We start from the raw sequence: 17,548 nt of genomic DNA, 5'->3' as shown, positions 1-17,548 counted from the left end.
CCTTCGAAGAGTAATAAAAGCCCAGGCTGCAGTCAGCTCAGCAGACACTGGTCTCCAGTACGCCTCAGTGCACTCAAGCCAGGGCTCCAGCAGTAAGAGGCCTTCCCGCTACCACAGTTCCTACCAGGCCTCTGGCCTGGCTCCAGCACTGGTGATCCTTGAGTGTCTGGCATCCTGGCTGACCTGGCCTCACCAACACAAAAGCCCTAGCCTCCCCACTCTCACGGAGCACCTGCTGCAGCGTGCACCTGCTGTCCCTTTCCCACCAGTGGATGGACACACAGGCTTGCTATGTGCTGGGAAGTGGGACTTGCAAACTGTGCCACCTCTACCCACTGTCTATTGTCTGTAAGCAAGTCCCACCTCCAATCCCAGTGGCCTAACTTACAGCTGGATCGTTAGCTGCCTCAGGTTCACTGGCTGGGAGTTGTTTCTCCTTTGTATGTGTGAACAAGAAACTGTGCATTAAAAGATACCCGACGGCCTGTATCTCTGTGATGCATAAGTTGCATTTGAGACAGACATCTAGAAGTTGTCTGGATTTAGGCCTACAGGACAGGTACCTCCTCACCCCATTCCTAGCAGACAAGTATCCACAAGGGCCTATGAATGGTTCTTTTAATAAGTAGGCTGTAATATTGAGTAAGTGGTCTCCCCAACACCTTCAGGCAGAATTTCAAAGCTGACACCAAGCTGAAGACAACTTCGATTACTGACACGCCATACATGTCAACAGGCCAAGACCTCAGCCATGGAGCCTGCTGCTTTGAAGCTGCTCAGGAGACAACAAAGGGGAGCTCAGGGTCTGTCCCAAGAGGCTGTGCATTCCTCAGGGCTGGTGTCTCAGGCCCAGAAGGTAGGGCCCATGTGAATGCTGAAACTGCTGGGTTTCTGCCAGGATCCTACTCTTCGGCAAAGTCTGGTTGTTGGGGTGGAGGGGTGGGGGAAGCAGCAGGGGAAGGAATAGGGTGAAGTCTTTCTGGTGGCTTCCCACCAGAGCTCCCTCTGTTTGAAGTTCGGGCACTTAAGGAAGCTCTGACTCAGGACTGGAGCTGGGCAGATCTTTGGTTGGGTCCCAAAGAAGAGCTGGGCTCTGGGATGTGGCTGTGATAGAAGGGGATTGGAAGGTGACAGGCTGGGGTCTTATCTATTAGTATAAGGATTCCACACCCATTTCTCTGAAGTGATTTCTTAAAACTCTCTTCTCAGCAGATGGGACGCCAATGATACTAGGAAGAAGCCTGTCCCAGGGAGTAGCCTTGACAGTCATCCATGGATGGGCAACAGTTCCAGAGGTTTCTTCACAGTGGCCACCAGAGAAGAAACGTGCCAGCCACCCCAGTACTCCATCCAGCTTGGGATCGGTAGGGGAACCGCCACATCCACTCACCTTGCTGTGTGGTCTCCTGCCCCTACACCACTCTCACCCTGCCTCCTAGGCTCTCCCCTGTGCTTCAGAGAGACACACATCCGTCTCTATCACTGTCCACCAGCACCTGTGAGCAACCATGTTCCCGGAAGAGTGGGGCACATACCTGACCTTACGCCCACCAGTAAACTCTATGCATGCGTGCATCTGCCTACATGCCTGACTCCTGCACTGCATCCCATGCAGTCGGTGGCTCAGAGCCTAGCATCCCTCAGTCCCAGCCTCAAGCCATGAACCACAGAGCAGGGACTGCTCTGAAAGTGGGCACTTCCCTGGTTGGTGAATCACAACTGTGCAGAATGGCCAGAAGCAGAGAACTAACGGGAAAGGGCCAAACAAGAGAATAAAATTATCTAGACACAACTAACCTAATCTGAACAAGGATCGTACTGTGGCTCCTTTTGTTCAGACGTCTCTGAGCTTCAAACACGAGCCAATCTGGGATTATCTTTGCATTGCTGCTCCTGTGTGTAGGAATGTAATTCTGGGCCAGGTTTCTCCACAGAAATGTGCCCAGCCAGTTTGGATAGTTACAAAGTATTCCAAACAGCAATCCCCATGGCTTGGAGACAGACTGTAAGTACCCTATTCTCCATAGCTCACAGGTTGGTGGCTGGGTCACAAGTCGGCCGTAGACCTGAAGCTGGCTCTACCTTGGCTTCCAGGAGGGGCAGTGCACAGTCTGCTCTGCTCTCCACCTGCTTATCTCCAAGTGCATGGTACAAAGTGCTGTCTGCAGACCGCATCGCCTCTGTTCATTTTCAGTTCCATATTAATGACTGGAATTTTTTTTAAACGGTTGCATAATTTTTCAGTGACATGTCTGACCGCTCTGGCTGTCTTCATTCATTTTCCGTGGGGACATTTCCTTTTTAATCTGTGTGTGGACATAGGGTGTGTTTTAGTTCCAGCTGAGATCCCCCCCCCCAAAGCTATTTCTGATTCCCACCTGCCCTTTCATTTGTGATGCTTCAAACAAACATTTAGGTTGTCAGTACATGCTCAGAATAATCTAGGGCAATACCTTCCCCTGAGGCTCTTGTCACTTAAAAACCAACATTTTAGTATCAAGTGCCATAAAAGCAATGTGACTGCTACCCGGAAGTGCGCTGAGTGGCTGCAGCAGGGGCCTCAGAAGAGGCTCTGACTCTTGTTCCATTTAGCTAAGCCACAGACGAGCAAGAAACCCAGAGCCCAGTCCTGCCTGCGTGTCCTGCTTCCGAGTCAGGATTCTAGACTCTTACCCCAAGGGGAGGGTCTGACTCTCCTTTGCGGGGTCTGCTTCCCCTGGGCCTGTGCCAGCTATTTAAGTAGGGCTGGGCCCACAGCAGCAACAAGTGTGTGCCATCCCTGGAGTGGAGTGGAGGCTGCCAGTCCCAGACAGCTTAGCATTCTCAGACAATATCGCTATTTCTACTTAACAACAGAGATGCTCTTTCTCTTACATCTGGGGAACGCTACCGAATGTTGTAGGAGACCAGGTGATTCTGCCTTTAGTTCACTATCAGGATGTTGTAACAAGGGGGTGTAGGAAAGCAGTTACCCCTTGCACGGCATCTGGGAACATAGCCTCTGACCTATTTCATAGGTGCTAAAGGCAAAGACCAGGCCAGCCTACCTGGGCTGCTCACACACATGTGACAAAACACAAGGGTTTCTTACCTGATTTTAGAGGGTGGATGCCCCATACCCCGCCCACAAGAAAAGCCTAAATTCCAGGGTCCCTAATGGGCATGGACCCTCATTTTCTGTTGGGAGAGTGTGTTCTATGTATCTCTTGTCAGGAATACGTGTGGATCCTGCCCTGCATGCCTTTCCTCCCTACTGATCTGGTCAGGTCTCAGTGACATTCCCACTCAGCATGAGTATGACCAGGGTTTGGTCATTAGCTCTTCTAATGGAGCCCAGATGTATGTGACTGGGGGACTCCAATACAAACAGACTTGCAAGCAGCAAACTAGCTCAACACACCTAGGTGAACATAGATTATGAAATACTAGACGAGTACACTGGTACACTCAAGAGTATCTGTATTTAGAGTGTGAGCGGAATTAGACTGCTATCCGATGAGCACACAAGCTTTCTTTCATATTAGTTACCTCTGTTTGGTCATGCTTGTGTTCCTACCTGGTGTCTAGTGAGTAGATCTGTGAGCCATGCCTGGCCTGTGGATCTCACATAAGCCACATGTAACTCCACGCCTCAGTCTCGATGCCTCCAGCATCCATACAGGGATATTTAGTCCCCTAGTGCTAGTACTAAGAGAAGTTAGTACTTCCAGGAATTTAGTCACCCTCACAAGCAGAGCAACACCCTTACCAGGGCTTTGAGGCCTAGTCCCTTCCATTGTCAACCTCAGCCACCTGAAGACACAGCACCAAGGCACCATCTTGAAAGCAGAGCCCGAACTGCCAGCAAGCTCTTAGACATCCTTGCCTCCAGAACCATGAAAAATATGTGTCTATTATTTATAAATTATCTCATCTCAGAGATATATAGAGACCATGGATGGATACAGACAGGCATGGAGGGAGACTGGTGGGCAGACAGAGGCATACTGCACAGCAGTCCAGTGTCCAAGATGGACACAGACTGACATGCCTGAGCTCTGTGAAAGGAAACACCAAGCTCTCTCTTTCTGTGGGATCAAACTTCCAGAAGGACACACGCCAGTGGTAACAAGCATGATCCAGCCTTATCTTACTCATGCACAGAGTATGGATCTACCAGGCTGCAGGACTTGACAATAAAATCACGAGGGCAATCTTAGCATTGTGTGTTCTCCCCAAAGATCTAAACTCCTCTTTCTTCACACACCTGTTTAGTGGCCTGCCTGTCACTGGCAGTTCTAAATCCTTCAAAATACACCTAGCAACTTGCTTTCTAATTTGTTTCTTTTTAACTGTGTGTGTGTGTTCTAGAGACAGGGTCTCTACGTACACTAGACTAGCCTTCTCTCATGGGAAGACAGAGTGTGGCTTTCAGAGCAGACACTGCTCTCGTCCTGTCCTTGCTGCTTCCAAGACCTCCAGACACACTCACCACATGCAAACAGATGCATGTGGTGCATGCATGCAGCCTCACTTCGCGTGGTGAGGCTGGCGGCTGTGCTGATCTACAAGTATTCATAGACACCAAGCCTGCAGGCTCCTCAGCAGCTGAGGTCCACAGAAAGACCCACGATTGTCCAGGAGACATCATCTAAAACGACGCTGTAGGTGGCTGCCTCCTCCTCTTTCTACAGAGCTTCTCTCTTTAAGACTGAGAATAAAAGTCCCAATCCCTCCACAGGTGGAAGCTCACCAAATACTGGCTTACTACTCCGCTGGGCCAGCTGTTTCTAGAGATCAGCAGGACACAGCCAACCCTGTCAGGGCTAAGCACACGTGTGCCAGGGGCCGGCTCTGGAGGCAGGGAGGAGGATTAAGAGTATGGTCAAAACCTCAGTGAGCCCTGGCCAAGACGCTCAGAGCTCAGGAATGAGAAGACAAAGCACACAACACTGCACTTGGACCATGCGGCCCGAAGGCCAGGAAAGCTGAGCTGCGCATCAGCAGACTATGAGCACAATGCCTCCTGGGGAGGGATCAGCAGTCTTGCGTGGGGTCCTACATGGTCCATGTCCCAGCTATGCAGCCACTCAAGTGTGTCACATGCTTGTCAAGTGTGTGTCACACTGCAGCCAGCACTTTGGGGTCATGTGTCCTGGAGGGAACAGCAGGTACTGAGGGAAGGCAAAGGCTTCCTTCCCCTCACTCCCAAAAGTACTTACAAAAACCAACCAACCAAACCCACAGAAACCAAGGAAGGCAAAGAGTGACAAGTGCCCCCCTCCCCAAGATACAAGACATTACCCCTGGAGCTCCTTTCACCCCAAGGACCCCTTTAAAACATGGCTGAAGGACAAACAGGAATATAGACCTCACTGGCTGGCATGGAAATTGCAGCCTGTGGAGACAGTCCAGCTGCACACACTGTGCAGAGCCTGTGGGCGTCATGGGTAATGTCCTGGGTGTACACCAGACAGGGAGGGACGCCTGTGGTAGGACACTGCCCTGCAGTCCACAGATCCTTACACACAAGCCTGGAATATTCCCTCAGGGGGGTGCTTCTACCCAGGCTCCTAAGGCCCAGTGCACAACCAGAATCCCTGCCTGACCCACACATCCCAGCTGGCCCACCCCATCTACAGAACCGTACAGAACCAGCCCACAGGCAGCATCCCAACTGCCACCTTCCTGCTCTGGCCTGCAGGCCAGTGCCTGCCTTGTCCTAGGTGTGTCTTCTCCTCAAGCACAATCCTGCACCTATGGAAATGGCAGGCAGCAACATGGGACTGCCTACACAATGGATTCCAGTGAACAGAGTGTGGCAGCCTATTCACCAGGAACACCCCACTGCCAGAGGTTCCCCGACTCCACTTCCACAGGGCAGAACCATTTCTTAAAATGTCACAGTGGCAGGCACAATCATTGGCGATCACCAGAACCCCAGGGCTCTTCATTTAATTTCATTCAGTTCTCCACAACACACACTGGGCTCAAGGCACACACTCCCTCCAGCCTCCAGGCTGTTAAAGCACTACATCATTGGAACATAGCATACAATCCACACTGTGGTCCCCATCCACACCTGAGCTGCGAGGCTGCAAGGATGGTTGGTGTCCAGACAGCACTACACCCTGTCCTCCTGTCCTCCTCATCCCAAGCTGTGTGAGGAGGAGGATGGTGGGTGATGACACACAGGAGGCCAGCAACACACTGGACTCAGCCTCCCAATGTGAAGCATAATCACCACAGTACAACTGCAGCCAAACAGCAAGTACTTAAACAAGCAGTGCTGAAATAAATGCAGCCTGAGCGAGAGCAGGGGTGCCATCACGGCAGCCTGTCAGGATCACACACATGGCCACAGTGTACCCAGCCCCTCCAATGTCTAGTAACTGCACATACCTTTTAATCACCCCACAAGAGGCTTACCTCTGCTGTGACACATCACTGCATACCCTCACAAGATAAAGGCTGTTCCTAAGAGTCTATGATCAGTGTTCCTGGTCTGGTCTCACAGCCCTAGCTACAGATGGCTGCTGAGCACATGTGGTCTAGGGTCTTTGTGAGGAGCTGCAGAGGCACTGTAGGAATGGAGGATTCCTCCCTAAGCACTGGCTGTGGCCAGCATGAGCTCACTGCTCCCCATAGCCAACCCTAGGCTGGCCTACCCTGGAAGGCAACAAAGTCTGCCTAGAGCCTCTTAGGCACCGTGCCCAGCTAGTGAGGCCGGATTCAAGATGGCAGTAACCGGAAAGTCTACCTCAGCTGAGACCTCTGTCCCTCAGGAAGTGGGGCAGCAGTGTGAGTCTGGCACAAATTCTGGTGGAGGCTCCTGAGAACCAGTCAGGCCGGGAGTACATATTGTCCAGTGGGATCCTAACATACCAGCCAGTACACTCAGTAGCCACTGAGCATCAGGAAAGGAGGGCCCTTCTCTGTACCCAGGCAGTTAGGTCAGGTGGTGCCTGTAGAGCCAGCCCTGCTTCCCAGTGTGTCCTGGTGACAAACGAGCAAACTGTGGGAGACGGAGCTGAGCATTTAGGAGGTTTTACTTTAAGTCACTTGGTGACAGGGCAGGTCATGTTCCCCAGGGCCCCTATGTCCTCAGGATGCAGCAGGAAGGGCCAGGTAGGCCGGACGGCTTCAGTTCTGGCAACCTCACATACTCTTAGTGGGGCAGGCAGTCAGTACATCTCAACCTCTTATAAACCACATACATGAGGCAAGAGGTGGCAACCTGGAATCATGGCCAGCCTACAACCACAGCCAGCACACTGAGCAGCTCACAGGACAACTGAGTTCTGTAATGACACAGGTAGCAACTGAAGACAACCTTGTGTCCCATGTACTTATAACACTGTGGACTGGTGGGCAGGCTGGTTCTCTGTCTGCCAAGCCAAGGGTAGCACCGACAGCTCCTTCCCCTGGCCAATGCCTCAGGCCTTCCTTCTACCGTGCCCTTATCTAGGCTGCTGCCCTCACTAGGAGGCTTCACACATCAGTGGAGGCAATTGGGGAAGTTCTTCAGGTGAGGTTCCCTACACAGGTCATTCTAAGTTGCAGCTGGTGGTCAGGAAACCAACTGTTACCCCTGAGGTCTCAGCAGGCCTTGGTGAGACAGTGCAGGACTTTACTGACTCCTCCCACAGTCATCAGATGGGAAGCAGGAAGCTCAGAGCCACCTGAGAAGCACAGAGCTAAGGAACAAGGTCATTGGGCCGCCCCCAAGTCACCACACTGGGAACCCTAAGAACCACAGGCCACCTCGCCTACTGAGAGCTAGAGGCAAGGGAGTGGCCACAAAGTCAGTGCAGAGTCCTGCCCCTACAATGCTGGTGTCTTCTTTGCTGCACCCTAGACTTCCCCACCCTGTCCAGCAAGGGTCTTGGCTCCTGGGCCTTATGAGCAGACTCAAGGACTCTCTGACACCTCAGTGTTAACAGAGAGCACCTGGGAAGGGTCAACAGTCCTCACAATACCTGGGCCACCTCTTGGGGGACTCAGGCAGTCCAGGACCTGGGGACCCTGGGTTTCCTGGTGGAACACAGAGCTGGCAGGACATATGCGGGTTCCTTACGGTCCTACAGTTACTCTGTAAGGGAACTTGCACAGAGAGGCTAAACAGTGCCTCCCGAGTCACATAGCTACCAAGCTCAGAAGGGAGCTCAGGCTGTGTGGTTTGTTTTCCAACTCAGGCCCCAACATACATATTGCAGGCCCTGTGATGAGGGCCCTGGGAACTGGAGGTTACACCAGGCCCTCCAGGGTCACACTGGTGAGGACATAAGGCTCAGGGAACCTTAATACATAATGTTAAGATGCATAACAGCTAGTGATGCCAGCCCAGTTCACACCATGGTGGCCAAGTGCCATCAGCTCTGAGTCCCAGCAGGAGGTCAGCAGTGAGCCACCAGCAGTGCTCCTCACAGCTCCTCCACAAATCAGGCGTGAACTAGAATTTAATAAACCTTTCTCCCAACAAGAAGCCCTAACTCGGGCTCTTCTGAACAAGCGCTTACTTACTTGAAAATCTCTTTCTTCTAGAATTTCTCTCCTCCATCTCACGAGGAAAGCAGCACAAACATATAAGTGGAAATGAGAAAAGCCCTCGGGTTCAGACTGAAAGAGAAAAAACAAGGAGAGTCAGTCGCTTAGTGTACAGAGCCATCAGCCAATGGGCAAAGCCATCCGGGTGGGCTCTCCAGTCGGGGCCACGGGAAAGTTCACTTTCACTCAGAGACTGCACTGTAATACGCAAATCTCATTACAATAAAAGCCATTTTAAACCCCGCAGAGTGGTAAACGGGGTCCCAGCCTAGGCTTTCAAGGCCTGTAACTTTCTTCGGTCATGAATGACAGCAGCCAGGGACAGTGCCCGCAGGTTTGGTCATGTCCATCCTACAGCAGCCACCACACCTGAGCTTTGGAGAGCAGCTTCTACTTCCCAGAAGGGAAAGCAAGTCTGAGAGTTGAAGAAGCAGCCCGGGTGGGACACCAAACAAGCAGTGAAGAGCTGTCGGCTGGGTGGGCATCAGTAAGAACTGCAGCTGGCAGACAGGAAGTCTAGTGGCTTCTACCCGAATTCCCAGCCTTCTGTCTCTCCCCAGTGCAGCTGGATACATCCCTCCCTCTGTTCTTACCACCTCATACTGCTGTCACCCCGGAGACCTGCTGGGCCTGCCCAGACCACCCCAATGGGCTCAAACAGCTCCCTTCTAGAAGGCTCTCATTCCTCCACCCCTTGTAACTCCCAGTTCAAGACCATATCACCAACTACTCAGACTAGCGCTCCCCAAGCTTAGGGCTCGGTGTGTTACCTTCACAGTTCTGCTATGTCCACGAATACCTATGCAGCCACTGTCCCTGGCATATTAAGCAATGTAAGTATGCAGTGCGTCAGAAGGTGACACGCTTTGGGAAAAAAACACAGCAAGCGATGGGAAAGGATAACAGGAGGGTGTCTAGACACGCTCAGGACCTACTCTAATTTCTATACAGTGGTCAGTCAGCTACAGAAACACTCAGTCAATCAAGGAACCAAGAGGGAGTGCCAGGCAGACAACAGAAACACAAAGGCTCCGAGGTCAGAGAGTGCCAGGCACGGCCCAGAAACACTAAGATCAGCAGCGCTATGACAGACAGCCAGGCTGGCAGTGCAGGAAGGCTTGTGGGCACAGATCGGCAGGAGCCATGTCACCAGGTGTTCCCAGGAGCCTGGAAAGCTCTCTCAGCAGGCAATTAAAAGGCTCCGGTGGCTTTCCTACTGAGAATGGGGCACAGGCTAGGTGGAGAGGAAGAGCTCAGACCGAGCTTGAGGCAGAGCTGGCATAAAATGAAAGGTGAGAGCTGGATGGTGGTGGCGCATCCCTTTAATCCCAGCACTCAGGGGGCAGGGACAGGCAGATCTGAGTTCAAGGCCAGTCTGGTCTACACAGTGAGTTTTAGGACAGCCAGTACTACACAGAGAAACCCTGTCTCAGAAAAATAAAACCAAAGAAAGAAAACAAACCCTGAAAGGTGTTAGTGATGGGCACCAAACGGGGCAAGAGCATGTAACTAGCATGCACATTCTAGGTGCACATTAAAGGATGAGCCCATAGTATACTGTACATGTGAGATGTTGGGATCTAAGGGGAAGATGGAGGAAGGACATTAACTCGGGTGGATTTGCAAGATGAAAGATTTTAGGACTGCAGCAAAAATACATTTGACAAAACCGCTACGACTCTCCTGTCTTAGCACGGGATGGGCAAGGAGTTGAGAAGTGGTCTGGAGCAGGCACACTGACAGTGGTCAGGGAGTCCAGAGGCCCCATGCGAAGAGTGGGAATGTGGTCACTGGTCTTAGTGACATGGAGGCCACAGGGCAGGGCTGGCTGACCACCCTCAGCCCTAGGGGTGGGCACTGTTTCATCTCCATGCACTCCCTGCCAGCACTGTGTTAGCAACTTGAATAGCTAAGCCACTTCGCCTCGACTTCCTGGCTGTGAGGGATCAGCCGCCATCATTTCACTGCAGAGAATGGTGTCTGCTCAGGCCTGACATCACAGCAGGTCAGGAAAGTCCCTTGTGCTCCAGGCTGAAGAGAGTTCTAATCACAGTCACAGACACAGATGATGTCTGCATCCACCAAGATGGCAAAAGGTGCTCATTCATCTGGTGATGGAGAAGATGCCCCGAGAGTTCCTTTGATTGAACCTTGTATTTCCAGCATAAACTTACCCGGTCACAAGGAACCCCAGCCTTTACTGATATCTAGGTCCTGACTGCACTCACTCTGCAAGATGAGACTCTAGATGATTTTTCTCTAACTTCTCTGCAGGGTCTAAGCACTCGGATGTTTGCCTCTTTCCCCTTCCCTTTCTCAGAAGGGCACACACAGGTTTGAGACATGTTCCTTCTCTTTCCTGATAGACAGCCCCCACATGGTGAGACTTCTCTCTGAGACAAACTGCACCCCTCAATTAATTTTATATGGTTACAAAACAATCCAAACTTCCTCATAGTTTTGTTTATTCTTATTTTATTTTCCAGAAATCTCTCATCAAGAGATTTTCAAACTTGCTCATTATGTGGTTTTTCCTTTAGGTTTCAGTGCATTTAACAGTAATATCCTATTTAGAAATGGAAATGCATGCTCGCCACACACCATTTTTTTAGACAGGATCTCACTAAGTAGCCCAGGCTGGCCCTGAGGGTGCAGTCCGCATCATTATCCTCTTGCTGTTTGGACCTATTACAATTCTTCATCCCACTTTAGTTGCCCTCTCCTCCATCTTAGCAGTTGACCAGGTTTAAGCTCAACTGCTTTCTAAAAACAAACAAACAAAAAACTTAAGATTTCGATGATGGATGTTCTGGCTAGTTTTGTGTCAACCTGACACAAGTTAGAGTCATCAGAAAGGAAGGAGCCTCAGTCCAGGAAAAGCCTCATAAGATCCAACTGTAAGGCATTTTCTTAATTAGTGATCAATGTGGGAGGACCCAGCCTCTTGTGGGTGTTGCCATCCCTGGGCTGGGTTCTATAAGAAAGCAGGCTGAGCAAACCTGGGGAAGCATGCCAGTAAGCAGCACCCCTCCATGGCCTCTGTGTCTTCTGCCTCCAGAATCCTGCTCCGTCTGCCCTGTTTGAGTTCCTGTGCTGACTTCCTTATATAATGAACAGCAGGTGATGTGGAAATGCAAACCAAATAAACCCTTTTCTCCCCAACTTGCCTTGTCATCATGGTGCTTCCTCATAGCAATAAAACCCCTGACTAAGACAGTGGGTATTTGTCACCTTCTGTCACCTTGATTATTCCCTTCCTCTAAATGTGACTCTCTCTTGTAGTCTGTTGTGGGCATGATCAAATACAGACAGAGCAGAATACTTTCTTTTTCCAGCTCCTTCTCTAACTTAAGGGAGCTGGCTGCAAGCTCATTAGTGTCTGGCTTTTTTCATTTCTGATACAAGCAAGCAATACAAGTCTGTCAGTCAACCTTAGAGCCGCACTTCAGCTGCACTCCAGTCTTAACAAAGCTTTATCATCCCAATATCTAAGAACATGCCACTGGCTTTTAGTCGTTTATTTTTTTGGATCATACCTGATTTATCAGTACATTTTCTAATCTGAAAATGCATGGTTCATTTTTATCCCTTTAGCTTCTGAGTTACTGACTGCTAGCTAGTTAATCAACTTCTTATAGGATGGGACTTAAGGACTCGAGTTCTCTGAAGGTAATTTGGATTTGGATTGGAATAGAACACGGCTTCCACAAACATTTCTTGAGGCAGCATCCTTGGAGGAAGAGCGTGAACAGAAAGGCCACAGTCCTGGCTCTGGCACAGCCAACATGACTAGGCTGCCAGTGAGTGACCCTTGTGAACCACTCCACACTCTGTAAGCAGTCGTAACAGACCCCCGGTTCACCAACCTGGGCCTGGACAGGGTCCTTCCTTTGTTTTGCTGGTGTCTGGGCTGAGTATATGTTTCTTTCAATATCCACAGAAAAAGTCACCCCATAAAATGCCTGCTGTTCTTAAATACATAGCTGGAATTTCTGGAGGCAGCAATTCGTGTATGTCTATTGAAGAAAACTAACTCACAGTCTTAAATAATCTTCAATCCAGGAAATAAGGATGTATTAAAAAATCCCTATGACAATAGTAGATTTATTTTCTCCTCGTAGATTCTGCCAAATTTGTTTTCTGTACTGGAAGGTATGTTACTGGGTGCATACAAATTCAAAATGTCTTCAATATCATCATTGATAAGCATCACCCCTTCATCTCAAGCAATCCACTATGCAAGTCTCTGGTTTGGAGCAGTGGGCTAGGGAGACACCATGACCATCGGTCAGCTTTGCTCATTAACTATTTTAAAATGAATTACATCCTACTATGTGTGCCCTGTGAAAACACCATCACAGCTAGGACAGCACACACATCTGTCTATCACCCCATATGTGTCCTTGTGGCCATATAGAAGTCCTCCCACAGTGCCAGGTAACTACTGAGCTCTTATTCAACACATGCCAGTTTATGACTCATGCTTGCACCGAGATGCCACTCTACTGTATGGACTGGTTTTCCCAATGTCCTTCACTCAGAACTACTATTTTGAAATTTGTCTGTCATGTTCCATGTACCCGGAGTTCATCACTGCAAATTCCACAGAGCCTTCCCCTGAACAGCACACCACAGTTTGTTTTTCCATTTCCTGTAAATGCTAAGGTTCTCCTGAATGGGCATACCACCATTTACTCCCCACGAATCCTGAGGTGTTTCCCTGTATCTATCCTCTGCCAATGCTGTGGCATGTTTTCCTGGGTGGGCATATCACAATCTATACACTCATCTGTCTAAAGACACTGAGCATTTCAAATGATTTCCCCTTTCCTGGCTCCCCACTCCCCAAAAGTCCCATAAGCCCTCCTCCCCCCAAACCCCCCACGCCGCCAACCCCCCCCCTTCTCCCATCCACCCCTTCCCACTTCCCTGTTCTGGTATTGTCCTACACTGCTGCACTGAGCCTTTTCAGAACCAGGGGCCACTCCTCCATTCTTCTTGTACATAATTTGATATGTGGATTATGTCTTCGGTATTCCAAGTTTCTAGGCTAATATCCGCTTATCAGTGAGTGCATACCATGATTGATCTTTTGAGACTGGGTTACCTCACTTAGGATGATGTTCTCCAGCTCCATCCATTTGTCTAAGAATTTCATGAATTCATTGTTTCTAATGGCTGAATAGTACTCCATTATGTATATATACCACATTTTTTGTATCCATTCCTCCATTGAGGGACATCTGGGTTCTTTCCAGCTTCTGGCTATTATAAATAGGGCTGCTATGAAAATAGTGGAGCATGTATCCTTATTACATGCTGGGGAATGCTCTGGGTATATGCCCAGGAGTGGTATAGCAGGGTCTTCCGGAAGTGATGTGCCCATTTTTCTGAAGAACCGCCAGACTGATTACCAGAGTGGTTGTACCAGTTTGCAACCCCACCAGCAGTGGAGGAGTGTTCCTCTTTCTCCACATCCTCACCAACACCTGCTGTCTTCTGAGATTTTAATCTTAGCCATTCTGACTGGTGTGAGGTGAAATCTCAGGGTTGTTTTGATTTGCATTTCCCTAATGACTAATGATGTTGAACATTTTAGAAACTGGGGAAGACCCTTGAGGACATCAGTACAAGGGGAAAGTTCCTGAACAGAACACCAATAACTTATGCTCTAAGATCAAGAATTGACAAATGGGACCTCATAAAATTACAAAGTTTCTGTAAGGCAAAGGACACCTTGACAAATCAAAAGGACAAATCGGCAACCAGCAAACTGGGAAAAGATCTTCACCAACCCTACATCTGACAGAGGGCTAATATCCAGTAAATACAAAGAACTCAAGAAGTTAGACTCCAGAAAACCAAATAACCCTATTAAAAAATGGGGTACAGAGTTAAAGAATTTTCACTTGAAGAACTTTGGATGGCTGAGAAGCATCTTAAAAAAGGCTCTACCACTTTATGTTCCCAGGAGCAGTGAAGGAAGTTCATGCTCTACCTCATCCTAACCAGCATTCTACAGAGCCAAACCACTCTGCTTTAATTGGGCTTCTAATAGCCTGCAGGACTGTCTCACTGTGGCTTCCAGGCACCTAGCTACATCTCCCAAATGATCACTGACTAAGTGTCCCTCATGTCACATGACATTTTTTGGTATTTGGAGCTTTTTCTGGCTGTTTGCTATTCTTGGGTTTTACAGATTGTTTTCTTATATTCATCATGGTAAGTCTCTTGCAAGCCTCTATTGGGAAAATGTGATGAGACTAGACCTTGTCTTTCCACACTCGAAAAAGTGACTTTGGGGAAATGTATCTTAAATTCTGCTGCAGGTTTCATTTTAATTTGTTACATCTACGAACCCTTCTCCCAAGTCAAGGGCACACAAGGTTTGCTTCTATTCGAGTTTTACCTTTTCGGTTTAGGTCTCTGGTCCACTGCCAATCGCTTTTTCACAAGTGTAAAGTAGCTGAGGGGGCGCTTGTGCACATGAACATTGCTCCAACAATCTGCTAAGAAGCTGATGCCCACCCCCGAGTCAAGGTCGAGGGCACCCTGGCTTTCATTTTCACCCTTCGCCAGAGCGCTGCTGCCTCACATCTCCTCCGTTCTGTATCGATTGCACAGTCAGTGTGTCAATTACTGCAAAAGAGCTATGAACAAACAGATCAACCTGTGTGTGTGTATGTGTGTGTGTCTATTTGTATGTCTGTGTGTCTGTATATGCATGTGTATGCCTGTCTATGTGTGTGTGTCTATGTGTGTCTCTATGTCTATGTGTGTGTGTCTGTGTGTGTGTCTATGTGTCTGTATATGCATGTGTATGCCTGTCTATGTGTGTGTGTCTGTGTGTGTGTCCATGTGTGTCTGTGTCTGTATATGTATGTGTATGCCTATGTGTGTGTCTGTGTGTCCATGTGTGTCTGTGTCTGTATATGCATGTGTATGCTTGTCTATGTGTGTGTCTATGTGTGTCTGTGTCTGTATATGCATGTGTATGCTTGTGTGTGTGTGTCTGTGTGTGTGTCTGTGTGTATGTCTGTGTGTGTCTATGTGTGTGTCTATGTGTGTATATGCCTGTCTATGTGTGTGTGTTTGTTTGCGTGTCTGTATCTCTGTATGCCTGTGTGCATGGCTATGTACACTCATGCCTATCCTAGAAACTCTGAGTTTTCTGACCCTTCACTCACTCAGGTCTCTCTATCTTCAGCACATTTTACAGTTTTCAAGATTCAGATAAATTACGGTGTTTGCCAGAATGTCCCTAAAAATGTCATTTGTTCTGATGATACTGAAAATATTGTCCTGAAATCTTCCAATTCTGCTTCCTTATGCTAGTAGTTGGCTAATTTCTGGAACTTTTTTTATCTTTAATTTCCCTTTGTCTCTACAGTGACAGAACTTTCTAAATGAAGTCAAGGTCCCTAATTCAGCAGCTTAGTCCCTGCCAACCATGACTGACACTTTCTGTTATTCTGCATCCTAAAACTCTCAACCTGCTGGTGGCTCCGTGTCCTCACGTCTTTTTCTCCTTGTAGTGAAGTGACTTGTCTTTAGTCATTATTCCAAGGTCTACCTCTAATTGACCCAGAAATTAGTGAGTTTCTGGTCTTAGCTTAGCAGTAGCCTTATTTTAGCAGACAAGCTTAATTCTGTGGTTAAAATGGGGCCTGCAAGATGATGTATGGGGCAAAGGTGACTGCCACCTGAATAATAACCTCAATTCCATCACTGGGCTCCACCCACTGTAGGAGAGGAGACTCCCACAAGTTGTCCTCCGACCTCATGTGCACTATGAGAAACACACACACACACATACACACACACACACACACACACACTAAAAGAAAAGTAATCCTTATCCTCATTTTAATCGCAATCAACACAGGAAGTTAGGAATACCTTCACTGTGGTCACAGGCAACACACACATTGCTTTCCCCTGCCCAGCTTCACACGAGTGGTCTGTGTCATCCTGGTCATCTTCCTTAGGGCCTGGGATGCCCTTCGTGTTGCTTTCTCTATCAATGCTCTCTTGGATTTGCTCAGAGACCCGTCCTGTCTTTTGGGGTCACCACTTTTCCTGAAATCCAGGAACCTGGCTTTCCTGCCATGCTCAGGGTGGTCGTGAGCTGCCCGATCGATGCTGAACAGTTGACTGCACACTATTCTAGTTCCTGCTATTTAATGCTCTCAGTCTATCTATTATCCAGCCCCAGGAACTCACTCTCTCTGGCTGCTCTCTAGAACCTTCTTTGGTCTTGTATAGTTGACTTATGATGGTTATTTTGTCAGAGATGTCTTATCTTTTGGAATCTAGGGGCAGTTCTGATGAGAGGAAACCATGATCGGATCTGTTAACTTCACACCAGGAATTCACCTGTCCCTCTGATGGTCTCTGCATTTTCTTGGAATTCTGATGAGGTTGATTTGGGCTTTTGTCATTCTGTCCCCATTTCTTTTATATTTTATATCCCTGTGGGCAAAGGATTTTCTTTAAGTCTTCATTTCTAGCTAACTAGTCTTTTGCCCCTCTGTGTCATAATTTCCTTTAAACCGGTTTCACTACATTTATTTGCTTGTGTGTGTACACACTCACATACCATATGCACAAGCACCTGCATGGCACAGCATGGGGGACTCTTTCCCCTCTTTCTACAATGTAAGTCCTGGCAGTCAGACTCAGCTCCTTAGGCGTGGTGGCAGGCAGGCATGCGTACCTGCTGAGGGATCCTGCACATCCCCCGTGCTATCCTTCCTCTTTAATTCGTTTATCACATTTAACTCCGAGGGCTTGTCTGTCTTGCACGCTGTGACGGTTCTCGTTCCTTCTCCTTCCATTTAAGATCTTTCTTGTTCCATCTCCAACAGTTCAAGACTATTCCAGGCTGCATCTCAGGCACCTCCTTACACACCCCTCTCTGAAGCTATCTTTTCTGCTGACTCTTACGCCTGTAACTCCTTTCATTGAAACAGAAGCCTGTTGGGAGTCCCTGAAACTGCTTTCAAACATGCCTGTCCTTTGT

General features: G+C 48.7%; 1 protein-coding gene across 1 annotated transcript in view; it reads right to left on the bottom strand.

Moving 5' to 3' along the window:
* Positions 1-17,548, bottom strand: part of Tbc1d22a (TBC1 domain family member 22A) — a 290,169-nt gene that overhangs the window by 38,796 nt on the left and 233,825 nt on the right. The window contains exon 12 of the mRNA XM_052160274.1: positions 8,503-8,598. Coding sequence (XP_052016234.1) covers positions 8,503-8,598 — 96 coding nt within the window. The remainder of the gene's footprint in view (positions 1-8,502; positions 8,599-17,548) is intronic.

The sequence above is a fragment of the Apodemus sylvaticus genome, chromosome 17 (assembly GCF_947179515.1).
Source record: "Apodemus sylvaticus chromosome 17, mApoSyl1.1, whole genome shotgun sequence".
NCBI classification, from domain to species: Eukaryota; Metazoa; Chordata; class Mammalia; order Rodentia; family Muridae; genus Apodemus; species Apodemus sylvaticus.
The sequence above is the reverse complement of the archived record's forward strand: the minus strand, read 5'-3'. Positions and strand labels throughout refer to the sequence as shown.